This window comes from Mustelus asterias, chromosome 14, assembly GCF_964213995.1.
Source record: "Mustelus asterias chromosome 14, sMusAst1.hap1.1, whole genome shotgun sequence".
Taxonomy (NCBI): Eukaryota; Metazoa; Chordata; class Chondrichthyes; order Carcharhiniformes; family Triakidae; genus Mustelus; species Mustelus asterias.
In genome coordinates this window covers 51,938,695-51,955,978 of record NC_135814.1, presented here as the reverse complement: position 1 = coordinate 51,955,978, position 17,284 = coordinate 51,938,695, and the positions used below count along the sequence as shown (strand labels likewise).

At 45.0% G+C, this 17,284-nt stretch overlaps 1 protein-coding gene across 1 annotated transcript in view; it reads left to right on the top strand.

Moving 5' to 3' along the window:
- LOC144503394 (uncharacterized) overlaps window positions 1-15,616 on the top strand; it is a 76,076-nt gene extending 60,460 nt beyond the window's left edge. Inside the window, exons 7-8 of the mRNA XM_078227704.1 lie at window positions 13,518-13,637; window positions 15,609-15,616. Coding sequence (XP_078083830.1) covers window positions 13,518-13,637; window positions 15,609-15,616 — 128 coding nt within the window. The remainder of the gene's footprint in view (window positions 1-13,517; window positions 13,638-15,608) is intronic.
- Window positions 15,617-17,284: the final 1,668 nt, after the last annotated feature.

Genomic DNA, 17,284 nt, shown 5'->3' with positions numbered 1-17,284 from the left:
GCTGAGATACCTGTGGCCCCCTTTCATGGTGTCGAGGTGCTGTTAGGGCACCCCAGTAAACTGCCCCACCTGCGATGATGCCGCTGGTGCAGCCTCTGTAATGGGCTTGCTGTATAGGTGGTCCCTCTGTTTTTTAAAGTTTATTTATTAGTGTCAATAGTAGGCTTACATGAACACTGCAATGAAGTTACTGTGAAAATCCCCTAGTTGCCACATTCCGGCGCCTGTTTGGCTACACTGAGGGAGAATTTAGCATGACCAACGCACCTAACCAGCATGTCTTTCAGACCGTGGGAGGAAACTGGAGCACCCGGAGGAAACCCATGCAGACACAGGGAGAATGTGCAGACTCCGCACAGACAGTGACTCAGACCGGGAATCGAACCTGGGTCCGTGGCGCTGTGAGGTTGGGACCTACTAATGATCATAGAATCATAGAAACCCTACAGTGCAGAAGGAGGCCATTCGGCCCATCGAGTCTGCACCGACCACAATCCCACCCAGGCCCTATCCCCACATATTTACCCGCTAATCCCTCTAACCTACACATCTCAGGACTCTAAGGGGCAATTTTTAACCTGGCCAATCAACCTAACCCGCACATCTTTGGACTGTGGGAGGAAACCGGAGCACCCGGAGGAAACCCACGCAGACACGAGGAGAATGTGCAAACTCCACACAGACAGTGACCCGAGCCGGGAATTGAACCCTGGAGCTGTGAAGCAGCAGTGCTAACCACTGTGCTACCGTGCCGCCCTGAAGATGTCCAACGAGGGGTAGTCCTCCTTGACATCACCCCTGCCTGTCCAGTCCTTTTATTTCACTCGTATGTCTAAGGGCATGCTTCTTTGCAGCATCAGTGGAACTGACTGGTAAATACTGCAGAATATGATCTGCATCTTGTGCATGGCAGTGCGATGTTCTTGCATTCACTTTGAGTGATGCCATGTTATGGTTCTCCACAATGTTGGCCACTCTTACAGTGGAGGAGCTCATGCAATCATGTACCTTTAGACATTTCAGAACACTTCTCATGAATGGACTGTTCCATTCTCTGCGCAAGGTTCCACATTGTCTCAGGGAACTCCAATAGTCAGCCACATTTGTCCAGTTGCTGCCGAGCAACCTACCTTGTATGTGATTCCAGAGACTACATCTCTATTCAGCTGAGCATGGCTGGAGCTGTCCTCTATCCTCTGAGGGAGATGGGCACAATTACTTTGGACTTCTGCTCACAAGCGAAGTCCTAGTCATTTTGTGCCACCCATTCTAAAGTGGTGTGAAGCTCCACTGAGATGAATATGCTGGTGGAGCATGCACCTGATGGCGATGCCATGGATACTCATTCTCTGAAGTTGCTGTTGATGATATAGCATACGGTTGCTGTTCCAGAATTGCGGTGGCACAGTGGTTAGCACTGCTACCTCACAGCACCAGGGACCTGGGTTCGATTCCCGGCTTGACCTGAGGCTGTTCTCAATCCATACCAGCATATTGCCCTCAATCCCGTGTGCTCTAATTTTGTGGAGTACGAGCTCCCTTATTAAGTGAGGGGAGGCTCACCCAATGGAAAGTGAGCAACGGGAGGTTAAAACCTGTTGTTCTAATCTGAACCCTTGTTCTAAGTCCCTGAGTACAGACCTGCTTGCTGTAAGCCTTGGGAATGGCTCTTCCTTCATTTCTAATAAAGGGTTTCTGTTGATTGGAAACTGGTCTTGGCTGAATTACTACCTTGGCGATGCGGTGTTTTTAAAAAAAAAAGAAACATCTGATCTTCTTCTGGGCAACCTACGCAAGTCGAGAATCTTCTCCGGTAAGGAAAAGCAATTGTGCTACTTTTCGGGAAACTTGAACCCCTATTAAAACCAATGGGGAAGAATGGGCCCAATGTACAGCGCGCATGCATTGCTTCTTCCACCATGTTGCTAACAACATTGAAGGAGATGATAAACAAAAAATAATATTTTTGACTGTATGTAGGGCCCCGACCTTCACTGTGATTGAAAAATCTGACCTATCCAGATGCCCCGACTCGGACATTTAATGAGCTAGTAGATCTGGTGAAAAACCATTACGATCCAAAGTCCTTTGTCATACTCCAAGAGGTACCGCTTCAACATGGTCAGGAAAGCCCCTGGGGAACCTGTCACCCGAGTTCTTGACTCGGTTACGAAAATTAGCAAAACGTTACGAATATGGACTGCTTCAAAATGAAATGTTGTGAGACAGATTGATATGTGGCACAAATAACCAAACTATTTAAAGCAGGCTGTTCGCAGAACCCAATCTGGATTTTAAAAAAGCCATTGAAATAGCTTTATCACTGGAGAATGCTGATAGAGGGGTTCAGGAGCTACAGGGGGCATCAGGCAGCAATGCCTTCCAGCTAGGGGCAGGATCGTCATGTAAACAGTCCTCCATGGAGAGTCCATGTGTAACCAACACTCTCCATTGGAGTCCCAATAACACCACCGGGCAGTCAAGGAAAGGCAGTGACAACCCCAAGAGTGTTAGAGAACATACACCAGAGAAGTGCAGATGCCAGACGATGGATTATTGCAAGCGCTGTTAAATGACACAGCCAAAGCGAAATTTTAGAAACAGTCAAAACGTATGCTGCCTAGCGAAGAAGCCAAGGTTAGTACCATGCAGGTATCCCCTCTTTCAGAGACAGGTACAAAATAGCAGGGCATCTGGATAGAAATGGTTCGATCAATCAGACACAGCATGGATTCATGAGGGGAAAGTCGTGCTTGACGAACATGTTGGATTTTTATGAAGATGTGACTAGGGCGGTTGATGGAGGAGAACCGGTGGATGCGGTGTTTTTGGATTTCCAAAAGGCGTTTGATAAGGTGCCCCATAAAAGGCTGCTGAAGAAGATTAGGGCACACGGAGTTGGGGGTAGTGTGTTAAAGTGGATTGGGGACTGGCTATCCGACAGGAAGCAAAGAGTCGGAATAAATGGGTGTTTTTCCGGTTGGAGGAAGGTAACTAGTGGCGTGCCGCAGGGATCGGTACTCGGGCCGCAACTATTTACCATTTATATAGATGATCTGGAGGAGGGGACGGAGTGTAGGGTAACGAAGTTTGCAGACGACACAAAGATAAGTGGAAAAGTGAATCGTGTGGAGGACGGAGAAGATCTGCAGAGAGATTTGGACAGGCTGAGTGAGTGGGCGAGGATATGGCAAATGGAGTATAACGTTGATAAATGCGAGGTTATACACTTTGGAGGAAATAATAACAAATGGGATTACTATCTCAATGGAAACAAATTAAAACATGCTACCGTGCAAAGGGACCTGGGGGTCCTTGTGCATGAGATGCAAAAGCCCAGTCTGCAGGTACAACAGGTGATCAAGAAGGCAAATGGGATGTTGGCCTATATTGCGAAGGGGATAGAATATAAAAGCAGGGATGTCTTGATGCACCTGTACAGGGCATTGGTGAGGCCGCAGCTGGAATACTGTGTGCAGTATTGGTCCCCTTATATGAGGAAGGATATATTGGCATTGGAGGGAGTGCAGAGAAGGTTCACCAGGTTGATACCGGAGATGAGGGGTTTGGATTATGAGGAGAGGCTGAGGAGATTGGGTTTGTACTCGTTGGAGTTTAGAAGGATGAGGGGGGATCTTATGGAGACTTATAAGATAATGCGGGGGCTGGATAGGGTGGAGGCGGAGAGATTCTTTCCACTTAGTAAGGAAGTTAAAACTAGAGGACACAGCCTCAAAATAAAGGGGGGTCGGTTTAAGACAGAGTTGAGGAGGAACTTCTTCTCCCAGAGGGTGGTGAATCTCTGGAATTCTCTGCCCACTGAGGTGGTGGAGGCTACCTCGCTGAATATGTTTAAAGCACGGATGGATGGATTCCTGATCGGTAAGGGAATTAAGGGTTATGGGGATCAGGCGGGTAAGTGGTACTGATCCACGTCAGATCAGCCATGATCTTATTGAATGGCGGGGCAGGCTCGAGGGGCTAGATGGCCTACTCCTGCTCCTATTTCTTATGTTCTTATGTTCTTATTACAACTGAATCATATCATCACAACAAAAGTTGCCCCCATAGTGGTGAATTACTGGTTAATGGCCATCCCTTGAAAATGGTGGTGGACACAGGAGTTGTGATCTCCGTTATTGGAGAACAGACTTAAAAGCGCCTCCAAACTGTCAGCCAACTCCTGAGCTTGGAAGACACAAAGGCCAGACTCACCACCTACATGTGGGAACCTTTAAAAATAAAGGGCACCACAGTGGCCCCAGTGATTTACAGACAGCAATCAGCTCGCCTCTCACTCATTGTTGTATGGGGAAAGGACCAAGAATTAATGGGAGAGATTGGCTCCAGCAGATCCGGCTGAACTGGTGGAGATCATCAAGTTAGGCATGAGAGGACTGTACAAAGTTATTAGTAGATACCCTGGAGTTTTCCAAGAAGGCCTAGGAAAAATAAAAGGGGCCAAGGCAAAGAACTACATTAACCCTGGTGCTACACTTGGGTATTTCTGAGCAAGACGAGTTCCATACTCCTGCTGGAGAAGGTGGAAATGGAACTTGGGTGCCTTGAAATTTTAGACATAATAAGGCCTGTGCAATTTGTAGAATGAGTTGTGCTTGTAGTCCTCATCCTTAAGCCCGACAAATCAGTTTGTCTTTATGGGGACAATAACAGGGTTTCCAAACTGGATAGGTACCCCATGCCCCGAATCGAAGATCCATACGTTAACAGGTGGCCAGACATTCTCCAAGTTGGGCATGAGCCATGCCTATCTGCAGCTTGAATTGGATGTGTCCTTCTGGAAATATGTGACAATCAACACACATAAGGAACAGTATACTCACTTGCTCTTTGAGGTCTTATCAGTGTGCACCATTTTCCAGCGGGTCATGGAGAACATTCTTCACGGGTTATCCAAAGTAGCAGTGTACCTATTGACGTCCTGGTCATTGGGGCTTCAGAACAGGAACACCTGGCAAACTTAGAAACCTTCCAAAGATTTTCAAAAGCGGGAGTGCGCTTGAAGAGGGAGAATTGTATCTTCCAAGCGGCTGACGTAATCTACTTAGGCTGCTGGGTAGATGGCAAAGGGCTGCACCTAGTAGAGGATAAGGTAAAAGCCATCAAGGAAGCACCAGCTCCAAGGAACACCAGAGTTAAAATCATTCCTGGGATTAATAAATTATGAAAAATGCATCCAGAATTTGGCTTTTATGCTGGCCTCCTTGCATACCTTACTACTAAAATACCAGAGGTCCTGGGCAGCTCAGCAGGTAGAGGCTTTTGCCAAAGTGTCAGCCACTGTCATCTAACTTACTGCCTGATTTTGTTCCAAAGAAAAAACTCATGCTGACATGTGGCACTTCCCTATATGGGGTTGGGGAGATACTTTCATATTGCTGGAAAGACGGGATGGAAAAGCCGTCGCATGCATCCAGGACCCTTTCACATGCAGAGGAAAGGTATTCTCAGATTGAGAAAGAAGGGTTGGTGGTTGTTTTTGATATGAAAATGTTTCATTTATACATCTATGGCAGATGTTTCATAATAGTTACTGATCACAAACCCTTTTGGGACTTTTCAAAGAGGATAAGGTAGTCAGTCCCACCTATAGCGTCCGGTGTTGGGCCTTGTTACTTGCAGCCTACAAATATCTTCGAGAGCACAACCCTGGAATCCATTGAGTCAATGCCAATGCACTGAGTCACCTCCCATTGCCCACATGCCTGGCTCTTTTACCAGCATTAGAAGAGCTTAAGTTTCTTGGAGACCTTACCAGTGTCCGCAAGGCAGATTAAGGCCTGAGCAATAGATAAACTAAGACATATGATCCCAGAGTCCAAGGACAACCCTCTGAAGAAATGAAACCCTACCTAACTAAGTAAGATGAGCTCAGTGCTGAGGATGGGATCATTCTTTGGGAGTCTTGTAGTTATTCTACCCCAGGGCATCATCCAATATTAATGGGATTACATAATGGCCAGAAATGGAAAATGGCTGGAAAATCTCAGCAGGTCTGACAGCATCTGAGGAGAGAGAATGGAGCTAATGTTTCAAGTCTGGTCAACCAGCTGGAGCCTCTGCTACTTTGACACCCAAGGCTCACTAGGAGGAAGTGGCTGCATCTGTTGCTGCCCTTGCTACTTCCTGCTGCACGTCTGTGAAGTGCTCACCAGACTGTACCACCTATTCTACACGTGCAACACAACGCACTGGTATCTGTGCTAGTAGAGGTGTACAGGAATGAAAAGTGATGCAGTGGGGCTGCATCTTGTGATCTTTCAATGAGCAATACTTTCCATTTATAAAGTAATGTCTCAGGCAAGGGAAGTGATAATGTATAGCTCGCTGTCTGCACTGCTGGCTTTTCCTGCAATATTTTTGAACATTTGGTGAGGTGGGGGGGGGGGGGAGGGGAAGGGGGGAAATGCTGGAATCGTGGCTCATGCTGATACACTGGTGGGGCTGGAAAAAACCGGCAGCCAGAATCCCAAGATTCCTGAGACAGCAAATCTCCATTCTGCATCATGGATTTCCCTTTCTCTGAAAGAAGTTGCAGTTGTGAACAGACCCTTTTGACGTCCTCTGCCAGAGAGGAGATATTACTTTCATAGCTGTTCACTCAGCTCCATTGTGTTCAAAAGAGTCTGCTCACACCTGCAGCTTCTAAGAGAGAAATCCCTGATGCAGAATGGAGCGCTGCTGCGATTTCAAAGCTTGCCGGGGCATGGAAATTAAAGTGACCAGGTCTCTCAAACTTCCACATTTGACAGACAAGAATGTTGAGCAGAGGAGAGCTGCCTAAAATCATCATGCAGGAGTGATCGTCAGGTCTGCCAGAGAGAGCTGGAAGGGGCAGTCCAGCCATAGGACCCTCCCATCCCTGCTGACAGTGCTGAGATCAACACCTTGTCCCCAGCCCGAGCCCATCCAACCCCAGGGAATCTTGGGGAATCCTCACTTTGCAGCCTGGCAGTGGCAGAGGGAAAAATGGCTACTGGTCCTACCTCCTTGACCCACCCCTCGAGGTCCAATAACGCCAACCCATGCTGATCATTACCTCCCCACACCAGGGAAGCGGTGCATGGTGGGAGGCTGCTGAACCGGCCAATGAGCCCGCCAATCGTATTACAATTAGGTTTGCATAGGGCCCGACAGAGTGAATCGGATGAATTCCAATTGTTTTCACGCCTGGCAGGAATCCCAATCTTTGGCCACACCCCATTCGGCAGGGCGTTGGGATTCCTGTGGGCCATCTGACTGGGCTGGAGAATGCCCCCCCCACTTAACGTGGAAACATGAGAGATAATTAATTTTGGTAGAAGGAACAGATGTGCAGAGTATTCCTAAACGGTAAGAAACTATAAAGTGTATATGTAAAAAGTGACCTGGATGTCCTTGTCCATAAGTTACTGAAGGCTAGCATGCAGGTGCAGCAAGCTATAGGAAGGCTAATGGAATGTTAGCCGTTATTGCAAGAGGATTTGAGTACAGTGATGAGGTCTTGCTTCAATTGTACAAGAACTTTGTTAGACCACACCTGGAGTACTGTGTGGAGTTATGGGCCCCTTACCGCAGAATGGATATTACTGCCATAGAAAGAGGGAATGCACCAAAGGTTCACCAGACTTGTTCCGCAGATGGCAGGACTGTCTTATGAAGAGAGATTGGGTAAACTGCGCATGTATTCTCTAGAGTTTTGAAAAATTAGCATTGATCTCATTGAAACCTACAAAAGACTTAAAGGAATAGATAAGAAAAGATACTGGTATGGTGTTTCCCTTGGTTCCGCAATCTAGAACCAGGGGCACAACTTCAAAGTAAGGAGGATGCTACTTTGGACCAAGATGAGGAGAAATTTCTTTACACTGAGGGTTACCAATCTTTGGAATTCTCTACCCCAATAACTTGTGGAAGCTTAGTTATTGTGTATGTTTAAAGCAGATTGATAGATTTCTGATTAACAACATAAAGGGTTATTGGGATAATGGGTGTAAAAGACATTTGAAGTGTCCAGTCAACCATGATCATATTAAATGGTGGAGTAGGCTCAACGGACTGAATGGCCTGCGTTCGCCGGCGAGATTTCCAAGTCTCACAAGAATTTGTGCCCACGTCATCATTTATGCTCATGGCGGATGTGGGTGCAAATTCAGGACCAATGTCACAGTATCCCTCATCAGCTGCTGGACTTGGCGGAGATTAACTATTAAAGTGATATATGTAGTCCTTCAAACAAAACCTCTTGCCTCCCCTTAGTAAGGAGCTTATAGTGGTTGTGAGGGCCCACACAGGTGGTTCATTCCAGATGTTGTGTAGGAAATGTTGGATGCAAACAAATGTTTACACATTCCATAGTCTCTACAGCTCACTTGCCCTCAACAACAGGCTGCCCTGCATTGACCCATCCAATCTACATGGCCTCCTCCTTCCATCAGTGCCATGGTGATAACAGCAATTTTACCTCTGGTTCATTGGTGCTCTCTGATACTTTGAGTGCCCTCCTTCTGTGAGCCTGAATGTAGGCATTGTCAGCACTGTCAGCTGGCAGGTATGTGATGGTCATTCTAAAGCATAGTAAGCATGCAGCACCATGCTGCTGGAGTGGCACGATGAAGCAGCCATTCATCCATCTCAATGCAGCATTCGTGCATTCCAGAGCATGAGTCTTGTGTGCATGATAACTCAATGCCTCAGTGTTAATATTGGTACCTAGTGCTGTACCATGCTTAGGTCTACCACATAGCCTCCGATTTCATGGGTGCTTTATGCTGGGCTTTCTATTGCCAGCTACTAATGCCACTCATCTTTCCAGGATTGAATAGGTTATTAATTCCTTCCTGCGTTGGATCCAGATTCTGGCAACATCACCTCAGCTGCTCACAACATCTGCCAACTCCAGCCATGCTTTTTGGTGCCACTTGCTGGGCTCTTCCTCCTGTCTCTTGAGAGAGGACCTGCCCCATTTTGCAGACAACTCCTATAAGTCCATACAGGTAGGCGTCATTGAAGCATAGAGCAACACTTTTTCTCTTTCTGCCACCATGTCCATACTGCCTTCTCAGCTGTCCATCCCTCCCTCATGCCTCTGACTTCAAGCTGACTGATAGACAAGTGTGTTTAAAAATCCCAGTTTAAAGCAAGGTAATGGCACTAGAATCCACCCACCACTCTCTTCATTATCTGCTTCCATGCTGGCAGCCCCTTAGTTGGCTGCTGATGGTAAAACGCAGAGGGAAATTTTATAGGAGGTTTGAGAGACAAGCTTTACACAGCGGGTGGTAAGTGCCTGCATTGCACTGCCAGAGGTGGTGGTGGATGCAGATACAATAGCAATGTTTAAGTAGCGTCTTGACAGATCCATGAATAGAGGGATACAGACCGCATAAAGGCAAAAGGTCTTTAGCTTAGAAAGGCGTCATATGTTGGTGCAGGCTTGATGGGCCAAAGGAGCTGTTCCTCTGCTGTACTGTCCTTTGTTCTTTATAAAACTAGTCTTAGACCATGATGACTAACAGCTTATTCAAGTTCCCAATAATACCAAATTTGGTAGATGTATTTTTAGTTTGTCAGTAATGATGAGGCTTCCTGGCATTGTGAATTGTTGTAAAAACACATCTATCCTTCAGGGAATGGAATCTGCCATCCTTATCCAGTCTGGCCCACATGTGACTTCACACCCACACCAATGTGATTGACTCTTCACTGCCCTTTGAATTAATTTCACTTAGGACATTTCAGGAGAAAGGAGATTGAGAGATGTTTCAGCGTGTTTGTCTGAACTTGATTTGAATCCAAAGATGAAAGGAGTCCTGACTCAGAATATTCATTCAGTTCTTTTCCAGTTTGATTAATAATACCCATTTTGATATATAGTTCTTCATTTATCTCTAATGTTAAGACCACTTGGCAATATGAATCGGATCTTCAGGTAGGCTCAAAGTTGTACTACCAACATTTATTATGATGTATGATTTTAATCTTCTAAAGTATTGATGGATAACAAACTCCCTTGTAGGATTTTAAAAGTAATAAATTTCAAATTGATACTTACAGTAAAGTTGTGGATATTACTTGTGTTTTACTGTGAGTTTTTCTATTTCACTGAACTACCTTCTCCAAATCTTGATTCCAATTTTCCCTTTATCCCAAAATAGTTCAGCTATGACACATAATGAACTGGAGATTCTATATAGATTTACTTGGGCTGCATAACTACCTTTAGCCTATTTCAGTATGAGGAATTGAAGCTTCAATAATGATTTTCATCTCATCAGAAAGTTGTGAAATAAGCAGGGTTTAGATATAAATTTTTGTGAGCTAAGTGCCCAACCTGTCAGTGGTTTGCAATGTATTAGGCCAACTAGATTAACAGCTGTTTTTTCCAGGTGGTGTCCCTCACCTGGTCAGAGTTCCTTCCTGTTGCATTTAGGAGCCATTGAAAAACTGCTGTTGCTTTACAAGAAACAAGAGATTTTATTATGACCCTCTTTTGACAACAAAGGGATATTTCTGTGGCTTAGAGATGAGCAAATTCCTTGAGATGGAGAAGTTTATGACTGTTACAGAGTCAGACATTTTAATTTAGCAAGAGAAATTGCAAGTCTTGATTAGCTTCCTGAATGCGTTTTCATGTCAAGATTGACCCGAGACATCCAAGTGTTCTTGTTCAAGGTAACAATTACAGATTGCATGTTTTTCTTTGTTTAGCTGGTACACACTTTGAGGAGTTTTTCAAAGTATGAAGCAGAGGGGGTGATCTTACCAGAATTTGGCAAAGTGTCAGGGTCTGACTGAAAGCTAAAGTGTTTCTCTCCAGTGAAACTGGCCGGGTTTCTCTCCAGATCTTCTGACATTCTGGGAGCGATTCTCCCACCCCGCTGTGCAAGTTTTCTAGCGCAGCGGGGTGGGAGAATCTCACGTCCGGGCCTGCAGGGGATTCACTCATGCGTTCCTGCCGCGTGCGCATCTCCCAGCCCCGGATTTCTGGCGCCGTCAGATCCGCACTGGAAACCAGTGGGAAGACCAGGTTAGTGATTTGCATCTATTTTTAATGTTATTTCAATGTTATTAGCGAGCCTGGGACTGAATTCTCCAGGCCCGTTAGCCCCTCTCACCCCACCAGAATATTTCACTCTAATGGGGTTTACAGTAGCTCCCCACTTCGGGGAACTATTGGGACAACCCCGCTGGAGTGAAGCGGGGCAATTGGGGCCCCCCCCAGAGGGTCGGGTGACATGGGCACCCTGGCAGTGCCAGCCTATGCCCCCAGCACTATCCAAGGGGCAAAGTGCCCATGCCCAGGGGGCACCTTGGCACTGCCCACCAGGGATGGGGCAGTGCCAAGGGGGGTGTGACCTTTAGGGGGCAGGGTCTGGTGGGGGGGCTTGGGGGCAATCAGTGAGGATGGGGGGTCCCGCTGCCACTCTGCATCGGGATTGATGGGGCCAGGAGGGAGGCCAACAATCGGGGTGGGCTGGGGAGGGTGGTGTCGGGACTGCTGGGGTGGTGATTCTGTTTTGGGGGGTGGGGGGGCTGGAGATCGGGGTGGGCTGGAGGGGGTAATGGCACTGGTGGGTGGGGGGGGGGGGGGAATGGAGATTGAGGCCGTCCGGGACGGGAGGAAGGGGAGGCAGGTGGGGGGTGGTTTGAGGCTAGCCCAGGAATGGTCGGTGGGGCCACGATCGGGCCATGGGGGTGTTGGGGGCAGCAGTGCGGGGTCCCAGGCTGGTCAGCGATCGAGCTGGCCACAAACAGGGAGGCTGACAGCTCGGGGCCACTGCGCACGCGCAGAGGCCTGCTGGTTTCAGCCTCCTGGGTGGGAATAGGCCCCACCCCCTGAAATCTAATGATATTCACACTGGTGGCCTCTTCAAAGTGTTGGAGATTCTAGTGTGAACTTCCACTGAAAAAAAACCAGCGTGAATTACTCCAGTTTTCCTGCGAATTTGACACTTAGAATTATATTGGGAGAATCGCCCCCTCTGTTTTTAAACAAAAAACACAAGTGGGTGTGTTTCGCAACCTCATACTGAAGGATGGAATCTAAACACCAATAAATCCGGCTGCACTGAGGTAAGAGTGTCCTGATCAGAGGAAAAGATACCCCCCCCCCCCACCACGGAAGTATCTGGGGTGCTCCCCTCATTCTCCCCCAAACAGTCATCGCGGACATCCCGTCCCCATTCCCCTGTTGGACTTTAACCTGGTGTTGCAAGACTACTTAGTGTGCTTAATGGTTGAGACATTTAACTGTCTCGTGATACCCGGACAAAAGATTATTACATCCCCTGCCTAAGTCAATGTGGAGAGGTGGGAGACATGTGACATGGACTCCTGTGTGGAACAATTATATTGCCTTGTTACACTATAAACTCAATCTGCCATTTTACCATCTAACTAATAGAACAGAGAGGGAGCTCTGCCCAGATTGAATACCTAACCCCATCTACACTGTTCCTGCCGGAACTTCTGAACCATTGCCTGCAAGACTGATTTATCTCTGCATGCCTGTCTCATCATGTGAAGTCAACAGCGCTGGAGAAGTGAATTATACCACATTAGTTTTTAGCCCACCAATCTCTGTGAAGGAATACTTCATTGCACTTTAATTCTGGGCTCTGGACCCATGTGAAATAATATATTTTTCTCTGTGGTCTCTGCACTGTAAATCTATTTTCTCTATCCCTTTACTGTATGAATGCAAGGGAGGTACTGTTGCAACTCTCCTCCCACGGTTTGAGTGCGTACAAATAAATTAACCCTTTGAGTTCATCCAATCTCAAGATTGCTGTGGGGTTAATAGAAATTGGATCACACCAAAGCTGAAGGGTCGGGAAATATGCGACCGCTTATAAATCAAAAACACCTTTCTGTTTAAAGATGGATGATGAAAGGAGAAATTAGTACTGTTTAAATTAACCCCCCTTCCCTGTCCGTAACACAAGACACCTGTAAACAAAATGTGACCAATAATTTTACAATTGTTTCTCTTCCAGCACCTAGTGGTGCACAAGGTAGACTTTCATCTATTTTCATAGCTCGTTTTTCTTGGAACAGATCGCCACTCCATATCAAGCATGGCTGACCAAATGTCACTCCCACTCTTACTACCTGCCATTGGCATGTGTTGGAAGGATTTTGCAGTTTGGTACTCAGTCTGTATTATGAACGCACTATCCTTGGCCATCTAGTGCTAGGGTGGAACTCGAACCTGGAACTTCCGGTTCAGAGGCAGGGACTGTGCCACAAGACCTCCATATTTTTACAACAGTCTGAAATAAAATATTAGATTTTGTATTATGATTCTGTAGTTGGATTATTTACCCTACTAACTGGATTGCTTCCATGTGTATTACATCATAAGAAAATGTTACTTCATATATGACTTGATTGGAAAAATCAATGGCAAATTAGAAATCAAGATTCAGAGGATGGTGAGGTGAAGAGAATTCAAATATTTACAAAAGGATATATGCTATTTGTCTTTAATTATTTTGATTCGATTTTGCTTTCAGAACAGACTGTCTCGCCAAATAATGAACTGAAAAAGTTAGTAAACCCAGAGACAAAAAGATCTCCTGAGAAAAGACAGAATCTGAATCTTAAGAAACAATGCGTCGAATCCAAGAGGAATGGTAATTATATATTAGGAGTGAATTACTTCACTCAGTATTTTTTGTTATTTGCCTATTTTTATTTTAACCGTATCCCTTCTACACTGATTACCAATGTTCTGTTTAATGCAATAACAATTGTATTAAAATAGCATTGTTAATGTTGTAAACTGTCCTAAAGCATTCAAGAAGTACTATCTAACACCGAGTCACATAAGGAGGTATTAGGATAGTGAGTGGAAATCTGGTCAAAAGTGAAGGTTTTATCTTTAAAGCAGTAAAAATGGCATTGAAGTAGAGAGGCTTAGTGACGAAATTTCAGAGTTGAAGGATCAGGCAGGTGAACACACGGTGGAGTTATCAAAAAGGGAAATGCACAAGGGGGCAGTATTGGAGGAGTGCAGAGATCATAGGTAGGTTGCGCTGTTATTCCAAAGAAGAGGAGGGTGGAGGTCATGGAGGTATTGGAAAACCAGATTAAGAATTTGAAAATTGTCCATGAACACAAATGTTATGAGACAACAGAACTTGGCACGATTAAGATATGGCAGCAGAGCTTTGGGTGAGTTCAAGTTTATGGAGTGTGGATGGCGAGGCCAGCCAGAGAACATTGGAATATTCTAGCCCAAATGTAAAAAAGGCATGGATGAGAATTTCTTCAGATGAACTGAGATCGATGGAGTTGGCTGATGTTACAATAATAGAATTGGTGATGGAGTGGATCTGTGGTGAGAAGTTCACCTTGATGTCAAATAGGATGATAAGATTGCAAACAGTCTCATTCAATCCCAGAAAGTGACCAGGATAAGGGATGGAGGCAGTGTTTAGAAAACTGAGTTTATGACCGGGATTAAAGACTGTGACCTCAGTTTTCTAAATACTTGGTTAGAGAAGATTCTGTTGTTGGACAAGCATTTTTGAGGCAGTGGAGGGGTCGTGAGAAGTGGTGGTGAAGTAGGTGTTGTTAACGACGTGTTTTTGGATGATGTCACCAAGTCCGAGTAAGTAGATGAGAAATAGGAGGGGGCCAAGGATAGATGCTTGGAGAATTTCAGAGAGCAGGAGCAGGAATGCCCATTGCTTGTGATTCCTTGGCTAAGAGTGGGTAGGTAAGAATGGATCGAGGTGAGGGCATTCCCATCAGCTGTATGGCAAAAGGAAAAGGGTGTTAGAGGAGGATAGTGTGTTCATTCATCTCAATGGTTGGAGATGGGTGCTGAAGGATGAGGACAGATTGTTTACCATGGTACAGTCCCTTAACTTGTCTTTTATGGCTTTGCTAAGAGTGGTTTGTGCTATGACAAGGATGGATATCTGATTGTAGGAGGACAAACATGGAGTTGTGGGAAAGATGGGCAGAGATTTGAAAGAGGACAACAAATTCCAGGACTTTGGAGAGGAAAGTGAGTTTGGAAGTGAGAGATTGGTTTGCAAGAACAGAGGGATAAAGGCTGACATCAGTTTTGACATCATCCTTTATCCCTCTGTTCTTGCAAACTACTCCTTCACCTATAATCTCACGGTAGGAAGGATTTATTAACAACATCAACTAACTTGGGGAAGGGAAGATAAGTAGGCAGCAGTTCGTTGAGAATAGATTCAAGGGTACCTAAAGTGTGTTTCACCGATGAAATTCAGTTATCATTCTTGAAATAAAGAAGTTGTACTATTAAAATATTCTCATATTGCCTAAAGAATGAATTGAAACTTTAAAAACCTGTTTCACTCGGGCATTTTGGGAGAGAGGAATTGAGAGATGTTTCAATGCATGTATCTGGATTTGATTTGAATCCAGAGGTGAAAGAACAGTAACCTACAGTTCCTCAGAATGTATTTTATCAATTTATTTTACAAGTTGCCTAATAACAAGTTTTGGTAGATATTTTCTTCATTTATCAGTAATGATAAGGCTTCCTGGCAATGTGAATCAGGTTTGCAGCTTCCAAGTTATATTGCCAACATTTATTATGATGTATGATTTTAATCTTCCAGGGTATTGATGGGTAACACATTCCCTTGTAGGATTTTAAAAGTAATAAATTTCAAATTGACACTTGCACGAAAGTTGTGGATATTACTCATGTCTTTTACTGTCTGAGCTTTTCTGTTTCACTGAACCACCTTCCCTAAATCTTGATCCCTAATTTGCCGCTTACTCCAAAATAGTTCCATTATGATCAGAATTAACCATAGATTCTAGATCGATTTCTTGGGCTTTTGCATAACTACCTTTAGCCTACTTTAGTTTGAGGAATTGAAAGTTCAGCAGTGATGTTTATCTCAGCAGAAAGTTGTGAAATAATCAGGGTTTGGACATCTATGTTTATAAATCACTGTTTGAGTTTTAAATGGTTTTTTAATGTATTAGGACAATTGGATAGAGAGCTACTTTTTCCAGATGGTATCTGTCACTTGGTCAGGGTTCTTTCCTGTTACACTTGAGAACCATTGAAGGACTGTTGATGCTTTACGAGAAGCAGAATTTATTCCAACCCTCTTTATACAACAAAGGGATCAGGAGGATTTTTCTGAGGCTTATAGATAAGCAAATTCCTTGATGGAAAACTTCATGAGTGTTAGAGTCTAAAATGCTTTTTTGCAAAAGATTGCAGGTCTTGATTGGCTTCCTGAATGTTGTTTTCGTATTAAAATTGACACTAGACATCAAGGCCGGAATTCTCCCATCCTGCCCGCCACTGGAATTTTAGCGGGCGGGTTGTGGACAATGTGAAACCCCATTGACAGTCGGGCGAGAATTTCCAGCTTTTAGACCAGCGCGGCCAGAGAATTCCACCCCAAGTCTTCTCATTCAAGGAAACAATTTCATCGACAACATTTGCATGTTTAAAATAAGCATAATACTGCAGATGCTGGAATCTGAAACAAGAACAGAGAATACTGGAAAAACCCAGTAAGTCTGGCAGCATCTGGAAGCAGAGAAAGTAGTGTTTCAAGTCCTTCTGGCCCTTTGTAAGAACTGAAGGGTGGAAGATTGTGTTAGATATTAAAGTGTAGCTGTGAAAGATTGCCACAAAAAGGAACAAAAGACAGATGGCCTGGTGTGGGGGTGGGTGGAGCTTTGCATTGAGGCAATACATGTTTGGGATATTTTTAAAAAGGGGTTTAAATTGGAGGAGAAAGGTCACAATCTAAAGCTGCTGAATTAATGTTAAGCCCCGAGGGTTGCAACGTACCCAACCGGAAGATGAGATGCTGCTCCTCAACTTGCACAGGCCTCCACTGGAGCATTGCAGCAGGCCAAGGACAGACATTTGCATGTTTATGTTTGTTTAGCTGGTGTAACACTTTGTGGAGCTGAAGTATGTCTGGACTTTCTGCATCTCCAGGATTATTATCCATTGTAAAAAAATCCTATCCTTCGATGAGTTGGGTCTTGACATCTTTAACAATTTAACACTCACGTAATTAACAAATGCGAGGTTATTCACTTTGGAAGAAATAATAGCAAATTGGATTATTATCTAAATGGAAAGAAATTACAACATGCTGCTGTGCAGAGGGACCTGGGGGTCCTTGTGCATGAGACGCAAAAACCCAGTTTGCAGGTGCAACAGGTGATCAAGAAGGCAAATGGGATGTTGGCCTATATCGCAAGGGGGATAGAATATAAAAGCAGAGATGTCTTGCTGCATCTGTACAGGGCATTG